General features: G+C 41.0%; 1 protein-coding gene across 1 annotated transcript; it reads left to right on the top strand.

Moving 5' to 3' along the window:
- The first annotated feature begins 1,028 nt into the window (after positions 1–1,028).
- Positions 1,029–12,654, top strand: LOC114461084 (uncharacterized). The gene is made up of 6 exons (XM_028442923.1): positions 1,029–1,102; positions 8,118–8,432; positions 10,801–11,082; positions 11,153–11,296; positions 11,510–11,535; positions 12,519–12,654. Exons 1-6 carry the CDS (start codon positions 1,057–1,059, stop codon positions 12,618–12,620), a joined length of 915 nt encoding a protein of 304 aa, XP_028298724.1. The 5' UTR covers positions 1,029–1,056; the 3' UTR covers positions 12,621–12,654.
- Positions 12,655–13,878: the final 1,224 nt, after the last annotated feature.

Below are 13,878 nucleotides of genomic sequence, written 5' to 3'. Positions count from 1 at the left end.
GAATCAAAGGAGCTCTCACTTCATTTTGAATGAAAACATTTTGTTTAAAATATGTGCGACACGTTGTTTGTTTTATATATTCTGTTCAAATAAAATATCTTTCATTTTTCATGCCTACTACTTTTGTTATATATATGAAACTGTCTAATACTGGCCAAGATTCCATGATGTGTACTGGTAATATGTCCCCTTTTTATTTGAGCACCAGCTCCTTTGGAGGTCTCTGCACTGGCCTGAACTAAGCTGTGTTTATCCAAAGGAACCTATGATCAACGTACAGTGCACTGTGTCTGTATTCTGACTGTTGTCAAAGCGTTGCATTAAAAGAAAGTTTTCTGGCTGACTTGGTTTTTTTTTTTTTGCTGCATCTGGAAAAACATTTATTCCACAACAACATCTGTTTTCAGGCAGATCACACACAAAAGTAACATCTTCACTCAATGGCTGATCCTAAAGGTCACCAACCCCTGGTTTAGGTCCTCTTCTTCTCTCTCTCACATTAAATAAAGCATTAAACTGATTCTATGTAAATGTTGATGCTGTAACATGTTTCTCTCTCTGCAGTCTGTGTTTTCTCCTCTCTCTCCTCTTCCTCTCTTCATTCTGACTTTTATTTATATTAATTTCATTTCATAGAATTATTATATTGATTTATTTTTTAACCAGATCTGTTTAAGGTTTTTATTAAAACATTTTTTTTTTTTTATTATATTTTGGAAATTAAAACAATTTTTGGACTGTTGGAATAATGTGACTGTTCATTATTGTCAGTGTCTCTGCTGTGATGTTCTGTGTTCGCTATAGTCGACTTTGTAATTTCCTTTTTTGGTGATAAAGTTGAACTGTTTCATCCTGTTTGGCCTTGTGTGTGTAGCACATTATTTAAAGGAGACGTTAGTTTAGAATCACTGTATAATGTGTTTTTTTTTTTTTTTTATACCCATTTAAACTCCTCTTCCTCTTTTTATGACATCACTGATATAAGATGATATTTTTGCTCAGTGCACTCACAGATCAGAGTGTGAGGAAACATTAGAAACATTGATCTACAGCAGAATGCTTCTCCTGCAGCTCACTCTGCTCTTTGTGCTCGTGCTTGGAGGTAAACTTCTTCTTCTGTTGATGTTGTTTTATCATTTAACAGAGTAGATGCTTTGGATTTCATTTGTTTGAATGATTTAGTGATAAAAAAAATATCACTAAAAAAATAAACCTGTGTTAAAAACATATGGATGGTTAGAGAATATTGACAAAATACCATTTCATATCAAGTTTAAAGGCAAATTGTTATATTTATTTTAAAACAGAGCTCATTTTGAAAAAAAAAACTTAGTTTAAAGGGGACATATCATGCTAAATCCACTTTTTTAGCCCTTAAATGTATTTTGATGTCTATTTAGATTGTTTAGAAGCACAGAAAAGTTCAAATTAGTCTCTTCAGGTGCTCCGTTGATATCTTTATATTCTGTTTTGGTCATATTTTTCAATCTGTTTCGATTTTTTGATTCTCTATTACGTTTTTTGAACAATAACATCAGCGGAACTGCCAAATTAGGACATCGACTCCAGGCTCAACACTTCAAGCAATCCTCCATTTTTATTTCTCGCTTTTATTTTGTAGTGAAGCTCCAGGATGCAGAAGTTACGAGAGGATAAATCAAAATGTTTGGTTGTTGGATGTAGTAACCCACACGCTTCATTACAACGTCTCCCAGCATCAGAACCTTTTCAAAGTGCCTGGTTGAGTTTTATAATTTTTTTTTTTTTGTTTTCACCTTGTCTGCACATGCTGTTGAAGGTTAACACTACAAGAAGTGCAATCTTTTAACAGCAATGCATATTTTATTATTGCAATTAAATAAATGAATTTATTTCATTGCATAATTGTGACCATCACCAGCCCTCCCTACGGAAGGGTAAATACTTTATTAAAGGTAGGATGTAAAGGGCAGTGTTACACCAGGGTGAGGGGGGTGGGGTGGGGGGAGTTAACAGGGAGGAGGGATACAAGATAGGAAAACGAATGGGTGGGGAATAGTCAATAAGTTTCAAGTGATGCGATGTGAAATTGTGGTTGTGTATATTGTGCTTATTGTTGTGTTATCAAGCCAGTCTGGTGACCAGTGTGCGGCTTAGGAATAATGGTGGTGGCTGTGAGCAGAGGAGGAAGTGAGTGGAAGTTACATAAAACAGGTATTTGGGAACAACGTGTCTATGGTTGAGCCCAGTATGAGTGTTATCCCACAGCCCGAGGCCAGTGCGTCCATGACAAATGTAATTCCAAGAACTGCTACTGCAAAACCCATGAGCCGCCCCCGGGCCCGAAGAAGCAGTCGGGCCAGCAGAAAGAGCGGGAAATCTAGGGGCCCCCGGCGACCACCCCACGGCCAAGCAGCCCCCCAAACGCCCCCAAGATCCCAAGCCGAGAGGCAGCCATTGCCCCCCATACACACCCGAGAAGGCCCCAAGGAGCCAAGGACCCAGCGCACCACGCCACCGATCCCAAGGCCAGGCCCCCACCGGAGAGACCCAATTATGTGTACCAACCCACCACCCTGTTATGGTGCCTCTCCATTCCCCAATGGAGAGGCACTTCCCGATCCCCTGTGTGAATGTGTGTGTTTGGTGAATGTATGGGGTGTAATTAAAAGAAGGGGGATGGAGGGGAGCGGTGCTCCCCATCCAGCCTCTTTGGATTTGTGTGTATGTGGTGTAATAGGCCGGAGGGTGTAAATGATGATACACCCTCCGGGGGGTGGCATGTTGAGATGTGATTAAAATTGGAGGGATTAGTAGGGCAACTAGAGGTGGGAGTGCCGCCCCCACACCACTACATAGTAACACAGGTGGTGGCCCCCTCCACCCCCAGCCCCACCATCCAGCCCCCCAAGGGTTGGGTATGGGTGTGTGGTGCATTTTGTGAGTGAGCCAGACCAGCTGGGAGTGGGGTGAAGTGAACATGTAGGAGACCTGTCCGGTGTGAGCCGGGCCCGTCTGCATGGCGGGCCACGCGAGAGGGTAGATGGCGCAGACGGGCAAGTGGCACTGCGGGCCCCAGAGCAGCACAGCCGGAAACCCCCCCCCACGGCACCCCCCAGACCGCGCCGGCCCCGCGGAGCACGGTGAGACCCCCCATCCCCCGGTGCCCCAGGGGGCGACCCCCGCCGCCCGCCTGCCCGGAGCAACGCCACCCGGCCGCCAAGGGGAGCGGCCGAGCAGGGGGGAGGCCCGTGCCCGCACCAGGGCCAGCACAGGCCCACCCGGCGCCACGATACAACACTCTCCACCGGGAGGTGGCCCCGGCCCCCCCGACGAGAGAGGATGCCAGCCACGGACCGGCAAGCCAGAGTACCGAAGCACCCCCAGCCCGGAACCGCCCCCCCACACCAACGGCGCCAATAGAGCCCCCCCCCCCACGGAGGCAATCCCCGAAGACCCACGCACAGGCACGAGACACCCCCCCGACGCCAGTACACCCCGGACGACAGCGGGCCCGAGGCCACCAGCCCCGCCCCGCCCAAGGCTGCGCAGCGCCGCCACGAGCCGCGGCCGGTCCCCGGGCAGATGGCAGGAGAGCACTCCCCCGGACACGTAGATCAAGGATCCGCCCCCGGGGCACCCCCGCCCCGGAATCGCGCCCACGGCGCCGGTGCACCCAGCCAGCAGACCAGCCAATCCCGACGCGGATTCACCAGGCCAAGAACCACGCGCCGCACCCCCGCACACCCACCCAATACGACCCCCGGGGAGGCCCCATAGCACCCCCCCCCCACCCCTCTAGCCGTAACGGCCACACCCCGGCCACTGCGGTCATACAAAAAGCCCCGGAGGGGGCCCCGCCTGGCTCGTCGCACAAGCGACATCCCTGGCAAAGGTGCGCCCCAGGGAGCCAAGCCCAGGACCCGCAAGGGCCGACGGAGCAACCCATAGCCACACCCCGCCACCCAGCGACCCAGGAGGCAATCGCCGACCCCGGGCAGCAGCCACCCCCAAAGCCACCCCCACCCCGGATCCCCCCGGACCGGAGCCAAGGACCCCACGACCCCAGGCCCCCCAACGAGACCACCCCCCAGCCAACCCACCCGGCACGGCACCGCCCGCCCCCCAGGCGGGAGCCACAGCTCCCCCACCAGTGCCCCAGGCCAACGGGAGCCCCCCAAACCCAACCCAACAGGATGGCGGGCGCAAGAGCAAAGGAGGAGGAGGGGGGGAGGACGAGACAGGGGGACAGGGAGCAAGGAGAAGGAGCGGCAGGGGAGCACGCAGGGCCCCAGCCCCAGAGACCAACCAGATGCGCATACAAGGGGCAACAGCGCCAAATCAAACAGCCCCGGGACCTCGTGAACACCCAGAAGGAATGCACACCCGTGCTGAGGCAACAAGGCACCCCGGCAACCCACCCCAGCCATCCAATTTAGTAATATTGTTTTTTTTGCTATGGCTAGTGCCACAAGGATTGATTGTGATTGGTTTGCTGGAGGTTGAAGCATTGTCAGGTCTCCAATCAAACAAAGATTTGGAGATAAAGGAATCCTGCAGTCCAAAATGGAGGACAGTTTTTCAGTGATTAGAATCGAAAAGTGTTGAACTGGGGAGCAAAGCCATAAGGCATGTAGATAGGAATCCGCTGTATTCTGGGTGCACTGAGAGCAGAAGTCTGTTGCTGAGAAGCCCATTTTATGCATTTTCTGTTGGGTAATGTGGGATCTGTGGAGGACCTTGTATTGAATTAGCTGAAGGTTTGTGTTTTTTGTCATCTTAAAAGTATTACAACAAATTTCTGCCCAGAAATCAGTGCTCGGGGTGATTGAGAGTTTAGCCTCCCACTTCGCGATTGGTAAGTAATTACAGTTAGTGTGAGAGCGCTCTGTATATTTTTGAGAGTTTTTTTGATTTTGTTGAGATTTTTTTCATATATATATAGCCAGTTCTGGAGGTTGTAAAGTAGTTAAGTCTAGTGGAGTAGTTTTCTTTATTGTCTCTGTTACTTGTAAGTACTGTAGAAAGTTACTTTTATTTATATCGAATGCTTGGGTTAGATTGTTATATGACCTGATCTTGTCATTTTCAAAAAGGTCTTGGAGATGAGTGATTTCACTCTCTTCCCATGTCTTCAGATAGAGTGGTGTTTTTTTATTTTTAAAGTCGGGGTTGTGCCAGATTGGAGACAGTATACTAGTTTTTAATTGGATATTTGTGATGTCCAGGGCTTTCCACCATGCAGTCAGTGTGGAGGCAATTAGTGGGTTTTTAAAGCAGTTGTGATGTTTGAGTTTTATTTTTTATAGAAATGTACCCACATCTGTGGGTAAGGTCATTTTTGTGTGCGCGCAGCACTTCAAGGATGACTGCTTCTGCAACCTCCGCCAGTATGAAGAAGGATTTGCTGAAAGACTTTGTCTGATTGAGGGTTCAATTCCTTCTATCTTTGGAGACGACGAACAGAGCACTTTGGTAAGCTGTAAATAACGCTAAAAAGTGTGATGATAAGACGTCCCTGTCATTGTTTTGTTAGCATTAGCAGTTGCACCGTCTTCATAAGTTAGCGCTGTGTGCTCGTTTTAGATCCTTGATGATATGGCCTACGTGGTTTAATTTAAGTCTAAAGTTTTCATTAGTCATTTCATTTTGCCGTTTTTGTCTCCGAAAAGACTGTATTAAAATGCATTTTGTGACGTTAGCTTGGCGCTAGCGTTAGCTCGGTGCTTGTGTTAGCTCACTTGCTAGGGTTCTGCAGGTTCATCATCTTCATTTACATCTCGCTCCGCTGGGTCAGACTCTGGCTCAAACATGTAAAGCTGGATGGACAAGTCTTCTGTTGTTGACATTGTGTAAATAACGTGTGAATAAACTTTTTCTGCGCCGCTACATAGCCATATCTCTTCGATCAAACTACAAAAATTGTCTTGTCTGTCGATTGTCTGTTGTTCGTTATTTGTTGTCCGAATGTCTTTAGTTAAGTTATTTGTTGTATAGTATTGCTAGTTGTTTTTTTTGTGTGTTTGTTGTGTGTTTTTGTATTTTAAGTGCTCTTTTTATGCACTGCAGGTTTGCACTGGGGGTTGGGGGGGGATTGCAATTTCATCTGTGCTGTATGTTTAACATGGGGCATATTTGACAATAAAGAACCTTGAACTTGAACTTGAACTTGAACTTGAAATGGCCGAGCAGGGTGGAGTTGAACCTGGAGAGGGGGCGAGGTTTGCATTTAAAGAGACCGCACCAAAATGAGTCGCTCTGAGAAGCACATCAGAAAAGGGTAGAAAAGGGGTCTAGGGAGCTATAATAATGAGGAATTCAGACTCAAGCATTGCAGTTCCGCTTTATATAGACCACAACTGTATGATTTATATGTAAAAAGGAAGGATTTAAAATCATGATATGTCCCCTTTAAAGTTAGTTTTATTTCAGTCAGATAATAATGGACCCAAAAACCTGAAATACATCAGTTTTAAGTTAGAAAATTGAATCTACTCAAGTTGTGATTACTTTGATCAAATGAGTTTATTTCTTTGAACAAACAGTAGAAAATGATTAGGAGAACACAATGAAGGAGTATGGACCTAATTTAGGGCCACAGAATGAAAATTATAAATTTATGTTAAGAAGGTTTTTTATTTGGAGCTTCCTCTTCTTCTTCTTTTAGTTTATGAAAAACTTTCAGTTTTTACATTTGTGGAAATCAAATGAAATAATGTATTTTAAAAACTTACAGAGATTAATCTGAAGGTATTGTGTGTAAGAGGAAATATGATTTTAAAAATGATGAAAAAATGCTGGTCGCTGTAATCATAATTGAGTTGTAATTGTAAATGACTTTCTTAGGATAAATAATAATTGTAATTGAATTGTAATTGGAAAAACTGCTTATGGTTGACTTTCTTTGTGTTTCTATGTTGTTCTGCCTGAACACCAGTTGATAGTTGAACAGTGTGAGTTTAAAAAGCCGAGAAATGTGATGAAATCCGGTGCTGACGTTCTGGGCGTGCTCAGTGAGATCACCACAAAGAGGAACATCACAGATCTGAGGCTGAGGAAACATTTGAAAGAAATGTGATAGATCTGCACAGCTGTAATGCTCACCAAAAATGTCTTTCTCAACAGCAAAAGTAACGTTTCAGGCCTTAGCCCTTCATCAGACTTAGGAAACAGCTCTGACACACCTGCGATTAGGTCACATGATCAGAGGGGGTCACATGATTCAATAAAAAACTATGAGACTTGTGAGATATATAGTATAGATGTTTTACATAATCGATCACATTTATAAATGCAGAGACTGTAAAACAGGTGTGAATTGGCACATCTAAAAAAGCAGTGAACCAGTGCAACCACAACATAGTGCAAAAATACCAGAATTACAAATATATTATGAATTATATAAATAGAAATATAAATACATTCATAAATATCAGAATTATAGATATATTATAATAGATTATATAAATAAAAGGCCAGCAATTTTTCCAATTACAAATAAATTCCAATTATTTATTATCCTCAGAAAGTCAATTACAATTACGTTCTCAATGACTAAATTCCAATTACAAAGAATCAAAATGACTGAGTCTGAAATAAATAAGCTAATAAAAGTTAACCTTCCTCTTGTGTTAGCTTTCTGTTAGCATCTCTAATGATAACTGGTCCTAAATCAGCTGTAAGATACATTAAAAACAATTATCTATCATCTCATTTATTTCATATCTATTGGTTACCTTGTTAGGTTTTATAATCAATGAAAATATAGGTTTTAATATTTTTGGTGTGGGCGTCTGAGACTTTTATGTGTCAGTTTACCTTTAGATTTATGTATTTTTTAATGGTAAAATGTGGTAAAGCTTGATATGAAACATATTTTAATAATTGTTAACTACATATGTGTAGAACTGTACATAGAACTGTAACATGGTTCCCCAGTTTTGTGTTAAATTATAATTGATCATTTTTATCAATTTTTCATGGCAATTACAATTACAAAGTCAATTATCTAAACTCAATTACGAATTAATTACAATTACGTCAGCAACAGATTTTTTAAAGTAAAATTACAATTATAATTGACCCCATCCCTGTTTTATTTTATAACTTTATAACGACTGCTCTGTGTTTCTTTGCAGCAGGCAGCAGTGACTACATCTTTATCTTTCACAGACCTGGAGATGAGGTCATCATGCCCTGTAACAGTGTGGATTCATCTGAAACATCATGTTCTAGCATTAAATGGCTGTACGACAGAGACAGATTTACTACTGATACCATTGTTAGTGATGGACAGATTAATGAAGATTCACCTCAAGCTGATAAACTGAGTCTGGGCCGTAGATGTTCTTTGACCATCACAAACATCTCCTCTAAGGACGCAGGAGTTTACAAATGTTACTATGGGAACACAAATGAACCCGACACTAAAGTGTATCTAAACATTTTAACAAGTGAGTAACATGACATTTTTGCAGCTGTTCATAAATTTACTACAACAATGAACAATGCAGAGAAAGTCACATTCAGACCCAAACAGATAAATATGATCTATGACTGAAGCTTTGAGGAATCACATGTAGAAACTCCACCAGTTCAACACACTCCAATGTAGGCTTTTTCCTCTACTTCCTAATCAATGATATCATAGGTTTTATTATTTTTGGTGTGGGCGTCTGAGACTTTTCTGTGTTACTATACCTCTTTTTTAAAATGGTAAAATGTGCTAAAGCTTGATATGAAACATATTGTTTACTACATATGTGTAGAACTGTACATAGAACTGTAACAAATGTTAAATTATAATTGATAATTTTATAGAACTTTCATGGTAATTAGGGAGGGTTTTTCCTCTATTTTCTCACTAATTCTTTAGTTGAACAGCTCTAGGACAGATGACAAGAGTAGTTATTTTTTAAGTTTTAGTCACAAGTAAAGATTTAGCAGTCCTGTTTCTGTTTGTTCCTGAAACTAAGCCCTCACGCAGGTGGCGTAGCAGAAGAAATTATGTCCAGACATTTGAGAGTCCTACATTTTTCTTCTTGAGCTGCTGAGATGGGCCCAGAACAAAGAGTGAAGCTGGTGTAAGACGTGATTGGCCGATTTAATCACAAGGCATTCCAGCCCCGCCCTGTAGGCCATTTAAGAGGGGATGAGGGGAGATGGTGTCTCAGTTATCATCAAAATGACCAAAATGTGTCTCTTTTGTCAACCTGTCATCCCTCCCTCAGCCTGGGCAAAGCAGTAGATGTTAAAGCTGCAGTATGTTGAATAGTGAGACACTCCCCTCTCCCCCCTCCCTTTCTCAGCGTCAAGCTCCTGTATTTCTGAAGCTCATTTACAGCCAGGAGAAAGAGCAGAGATTCACTGTCTACTCTGAGCATATTGTAATCCAAAGTGTTCTATGATGATTATAGATTTTTGACCAAATGACGCCATAAAAAAAACTTACATACTGCAGCTTTAAAGACCATCAGTTCTGGCCAGGGTTGGGGTCATTTATAGTTGTAATTGCATAATTGATCATTAATTACAAATATGGCATAATTATAGATGTAATTTTAAAAAAAATGTTGCTGTTGTAATTGTAATTACATTGTAGTTGAGTTCAGATAATTGACTTTGTATTTGTAATTGCCATGAAAAATCAATAAAAATGATCAATTATAATTTAACACAAAACTGGGGAACCATGTTACAGTTCTATGTACAGTTCTACACATATGTAGTTAACATTTATTAAAATATGTTTCATATCAAGCTTTACCACATTTTACCATTAAAAAATATATAAATCTAAAGGTAAACTGACACATAAAAGTCTCAGACGCCCACACTAAAAATATTAAAACCTATATTTTCATTGATTATAAAACCTAACAAGGTAACCAATAGATATGAAATAAATGAGATGATAGATATTTGTTTTTAGTGTATTTTACAGCTGATTTAGGACCAGTTATCATTAGAGATGCTAACAGAAAGCTAACACAAGAGGAAGGTTAACTTTTAGTAGCTTATTTATTTCAGACTCAGTCATTTTCATTCTTTGTAATTGGAATTTAGTAATTGAGAACGTAATTGTAATTGACTTTCTGAGGATAATAAATAATTGGAATTTATTTGTAATTGGAAAAATTCCTGGCCACTGTAATTGTAATTGACAACATTTACAACCATGACAACACACTACTCTCTAATTTATTGTAAAAATCTATATATATGTGTTATGTGTATATGTACATATGTGTAAATACATTTCTGGGATTTATAAGTATATCTGTGGTTCTGGTATTGTTAAATGTATTCAGAATTCTATTTATATAATCTATTCATAATACTGTATATCTGTAATTCTGATATATATGAATGTATTTATAATTCTATTTATATAATTCATAATATATTTGTAATTCTGGTATTTGTATGTTGTGGTTGCACTGGTTCACTGCTTTTTTAGATGTGCCAATAACTGGTCCTAAACCAGTTATCATTAGAGATGCTAACAGGAAGCTAACACAAGAGGAAGGTTAACTTTTATTAACTTATTTATTACAGGATCAGTAATTGTGATTAATTGTAATTGAACTTTAGTCATTGAGAACATAATTGTAATTGACTTTATGAGGATAAAAAATAAATGTAATTCCATTGTAATTGGAAAAATGCTTGACACTGTATTTGTAAATGAATTGTAATTGAACATGGGTAATAAAAACTTACAGTAATTGTACCTAAAAAATGTAATTGACTACAACCCTGGTACTGACCACAAATATCACTGTTCATTTAATTATTTGCATACTTTCACATTTTCCTCAGTCTCAGCAAATCAAAGCACTGATCCAGTGGGAGGAGTCACACTGACGTGCTCTCTGTGGGTGGTCGGATACATCAGTTGTGTAAAAGGCATCCTGAGATGGCTGGATGAGGAGAGAGATGAAATGAAGCAAGATGATGATGAAGTCTATTATATTAAACAGAAGAAATGTGTTTCTGATCTGATGATAACACATCAGATTAACCACAGCAGAAGATACACCTGCCAGTTTGTTATAAACAATGAAGTGAAGATTTCTGCTGACTACACACTTGTGTCTACAGGTAGGACGACCAATCAAATCTCACCTTTAACATGTAAACACTGTCTTTATATGTTCTTCATTGTTTTCAGCTCCAGTTGATTTAACGTCTGATTCGACTCCAAACAAGATCATCTTCATCCTCAACATTGCAAAGATTTGCCTGCTGATCATCCTGGTTGTTATTGTTACTACTGTTCAGATTAAATACAGGAGGAGGACTGGAGCAGCAGAAGGTGTGTATCTCTACAAAGATTTAGTTAAAAACCTATGACAACAGAACATAAAGGTCTGTGACTCAGAGAGGACAAACTATGAAAGGATAAACTCTTCTTTTCTGTTTGTTTGCTGCTGAGAATCATATCAACACTGTACGACTTTAGTTATAACATCAATAACCAGTTTTTGATTCAATTCCAATGACAGAAATGTCTTTTTTTTTGTTACAGATGCTCAAGATCAAGATTGTGTTCCTGTGAGTATATTTATAACCAACCAGCTTCTTACTAAACACACGTCAGCTCTCAGGAACTATTTAGGTTCTCAAATGTGGTCCAACAGCAGCAAAAGTAACCAGTGATTGTTTCCCAATACACAGAGTGGTTGATATGTGACTGATCTAGGTTTAGACCTAAAGAAAAGAATCTGAATTATTAAACACAGGTGTTATGTACGTGGTTAGGAATATTAAAAGAGACAGCAGACTCGTGTATGAAAACATGAACTTTTTACTTTCTTCTTCTTCTCTGCTATACAGTCAGCAACACAGCATCATTCAACCACAGCGACCCCTGTGGTGTAGCAACTGAAGACACAACATATTTCCCCTTTGTTTATGAATGTTACTGATAACTAGGAAATAATCAATACCTGAAATCAAATAAGACTGACTGTAAATTAGTGTTAACTTCAATCTTCATAATTGTTTTTTCACTGCAATCACTTGTTAATATTAACAACATTACTCAGTAGTACAAAATAATTATAAAGTAGCAACATAATCTTACAACTACAATTACAGTATCTCTTCCACTTGTAATTCACATCATGACAAAGTCATTTCACATTGTCTGGAATGTTTTTCCCTTTTTTTTTTACATCATTTTCTATTTCAATATTCCCCCCAAAGGCCATGAGAACAAATAATGTTTGTAATCGTTAAGCCAAGCAGGCTTATTTCTGAACCTCGTGGGTCTAGGCACGTTATCAAACAGTGGTGGTGCAAGTTCTGGCTCAGGGGCTGGGGCAGCAGTCATGGTTTTAATGATGTTCTTTGAGCTGTCTGGGACCAGAGAGAGATGAGATGCATTCCATGTACGACCATCCTACTTTCTTGGCTTCGCTTGCACGACGTGCACAGGAGATTGGGACTCAGCTGAAAGAGTCCGTACATGCATGATCGCAGCTTCCATATTAACTGCTAAATCCATCCATATTTCCCTCTGTTTGCACCAACAGCTTCTCCCGTATTCTTGGGCTGCTGGCATGCTCAATGAGTTGGTCCTGGATCATCTCATCAGTATTCTCAGTAAACGCACACGTCACCGCCAGCTCTCGTAGCGTGTCAACATACTCAGCAACAGTCTCATGCGGCCTCTGCACTTGTTGTTTCTCCACCACGACATTTATTGCGGGTCTGAAGTGTGTACACAACACGGTCAAGGTGGACTGATAGCTCGTACCACCATCCGTGAGCATGTAGAAGATATGTTGTCCTTCGGCGCCCAAGCAGTGCAGTAGGAGCGCACGTTTCCTCTTGTTGGCCCACTCGTCTCCCTCCATGTGAATAGCAAGCAGGTAGTTGGTGAAAAGGAATTGTGGGTTGTCCGGCAGATGCAAGAAATAACGCAGGTAAAGGCAAAACACTCGCCATCCTAGTTGTCAATTTGTTATGTGCGTGGTTAGGAATATTAAAAGAGGCAGCAGACTTGTGACTGAACTTTCTCCTTCTTCTCTACTATACAGTAGGGTTTGAACAACTTCAAAATTTTAAAGGTCAAATTTATGTGCATACTAGTCAAGTCGACATCGACTAGTCGATGATGTCACCAAGAGCCGAAGTCGAGCCGAGTGGCAGCCGAGTGCCGGTGTTGTGCCAAAATCCGTGACCCAAATAAATCTATGACAGCAGGTGGCAACAGTTCCAATCCCTGTGGCTTCTTGGCGAACATTTACTCCCCCTTAAACATGTTTGTATTTCTTCTCCAGTCTGCATTTACTTCACCCACCAGAGCGTCATGTTTAAGGGTGTGTAAATAGCTCCTTAACTCATTCAGTGCCAGCGATTTTCAAATTTTCTACCCCCTCAGTGCCAGCCGTTTTTGAGCATTTTGACTGATTTTAAAGACCCACAGAATATTTTCTACTATGACTATCTGAAATATGACACCAGATTCTGAAAGATTGAAGCCTCTACTGTCATGAAAAAAAACCCATTTGTTTCTGGCTCGTTCCGTTCTTTTGTAATCAGACGTTGAATAGAGCAAGTTTTACACAAATCTTCAGTTTCAGAGCAAAAAGCTGAGAAAACAGCCTTTTTGTAAAAAAATCCTCAGTGACTTTAAAGCTTTTTTTTTTTTGCTTTAGTGACAACTCTAACATCTGAACATTGTTTCCTTATATAAAACATTAAAAAAAAAAACACTGAGACCGGGCTTTTGATGGCAAAATTATTATTATTTTGCTGTCTATGTCAGAGTTGAATGGATTTCTTACTGTATTTTGGCTTTCCTCCAACGTTCCGTCCAGTCAGTCTGTACACAGACGTAACTTCCTCTTCCTCCCGACACGCAGCAATGACCCGTTTAGCCCGGTTAGT

Source organism: Gouania willdenowi, unplaced genomic scaffold, assembly GCF_900634775.1.
Source record: "Gouania willdenowi unplaced genomic scaffold, fGouWil2.1 scaffold_93_arrow_ctg1, whole genome shotgun sequence".
Classification (NCBI taxonomy): domain Eukaryota; kingdom Metazoa; phylum Chordata; class Actinopteri; order Blenniiformes; family Gobiesocidae; genus Gouania; species Gouania willdenowi.
The sequence above is the reverse complement of the archived record's forward strand: the minus strand, read 5'-3'. Positions and strand labels throughout refer to the sequence as shown.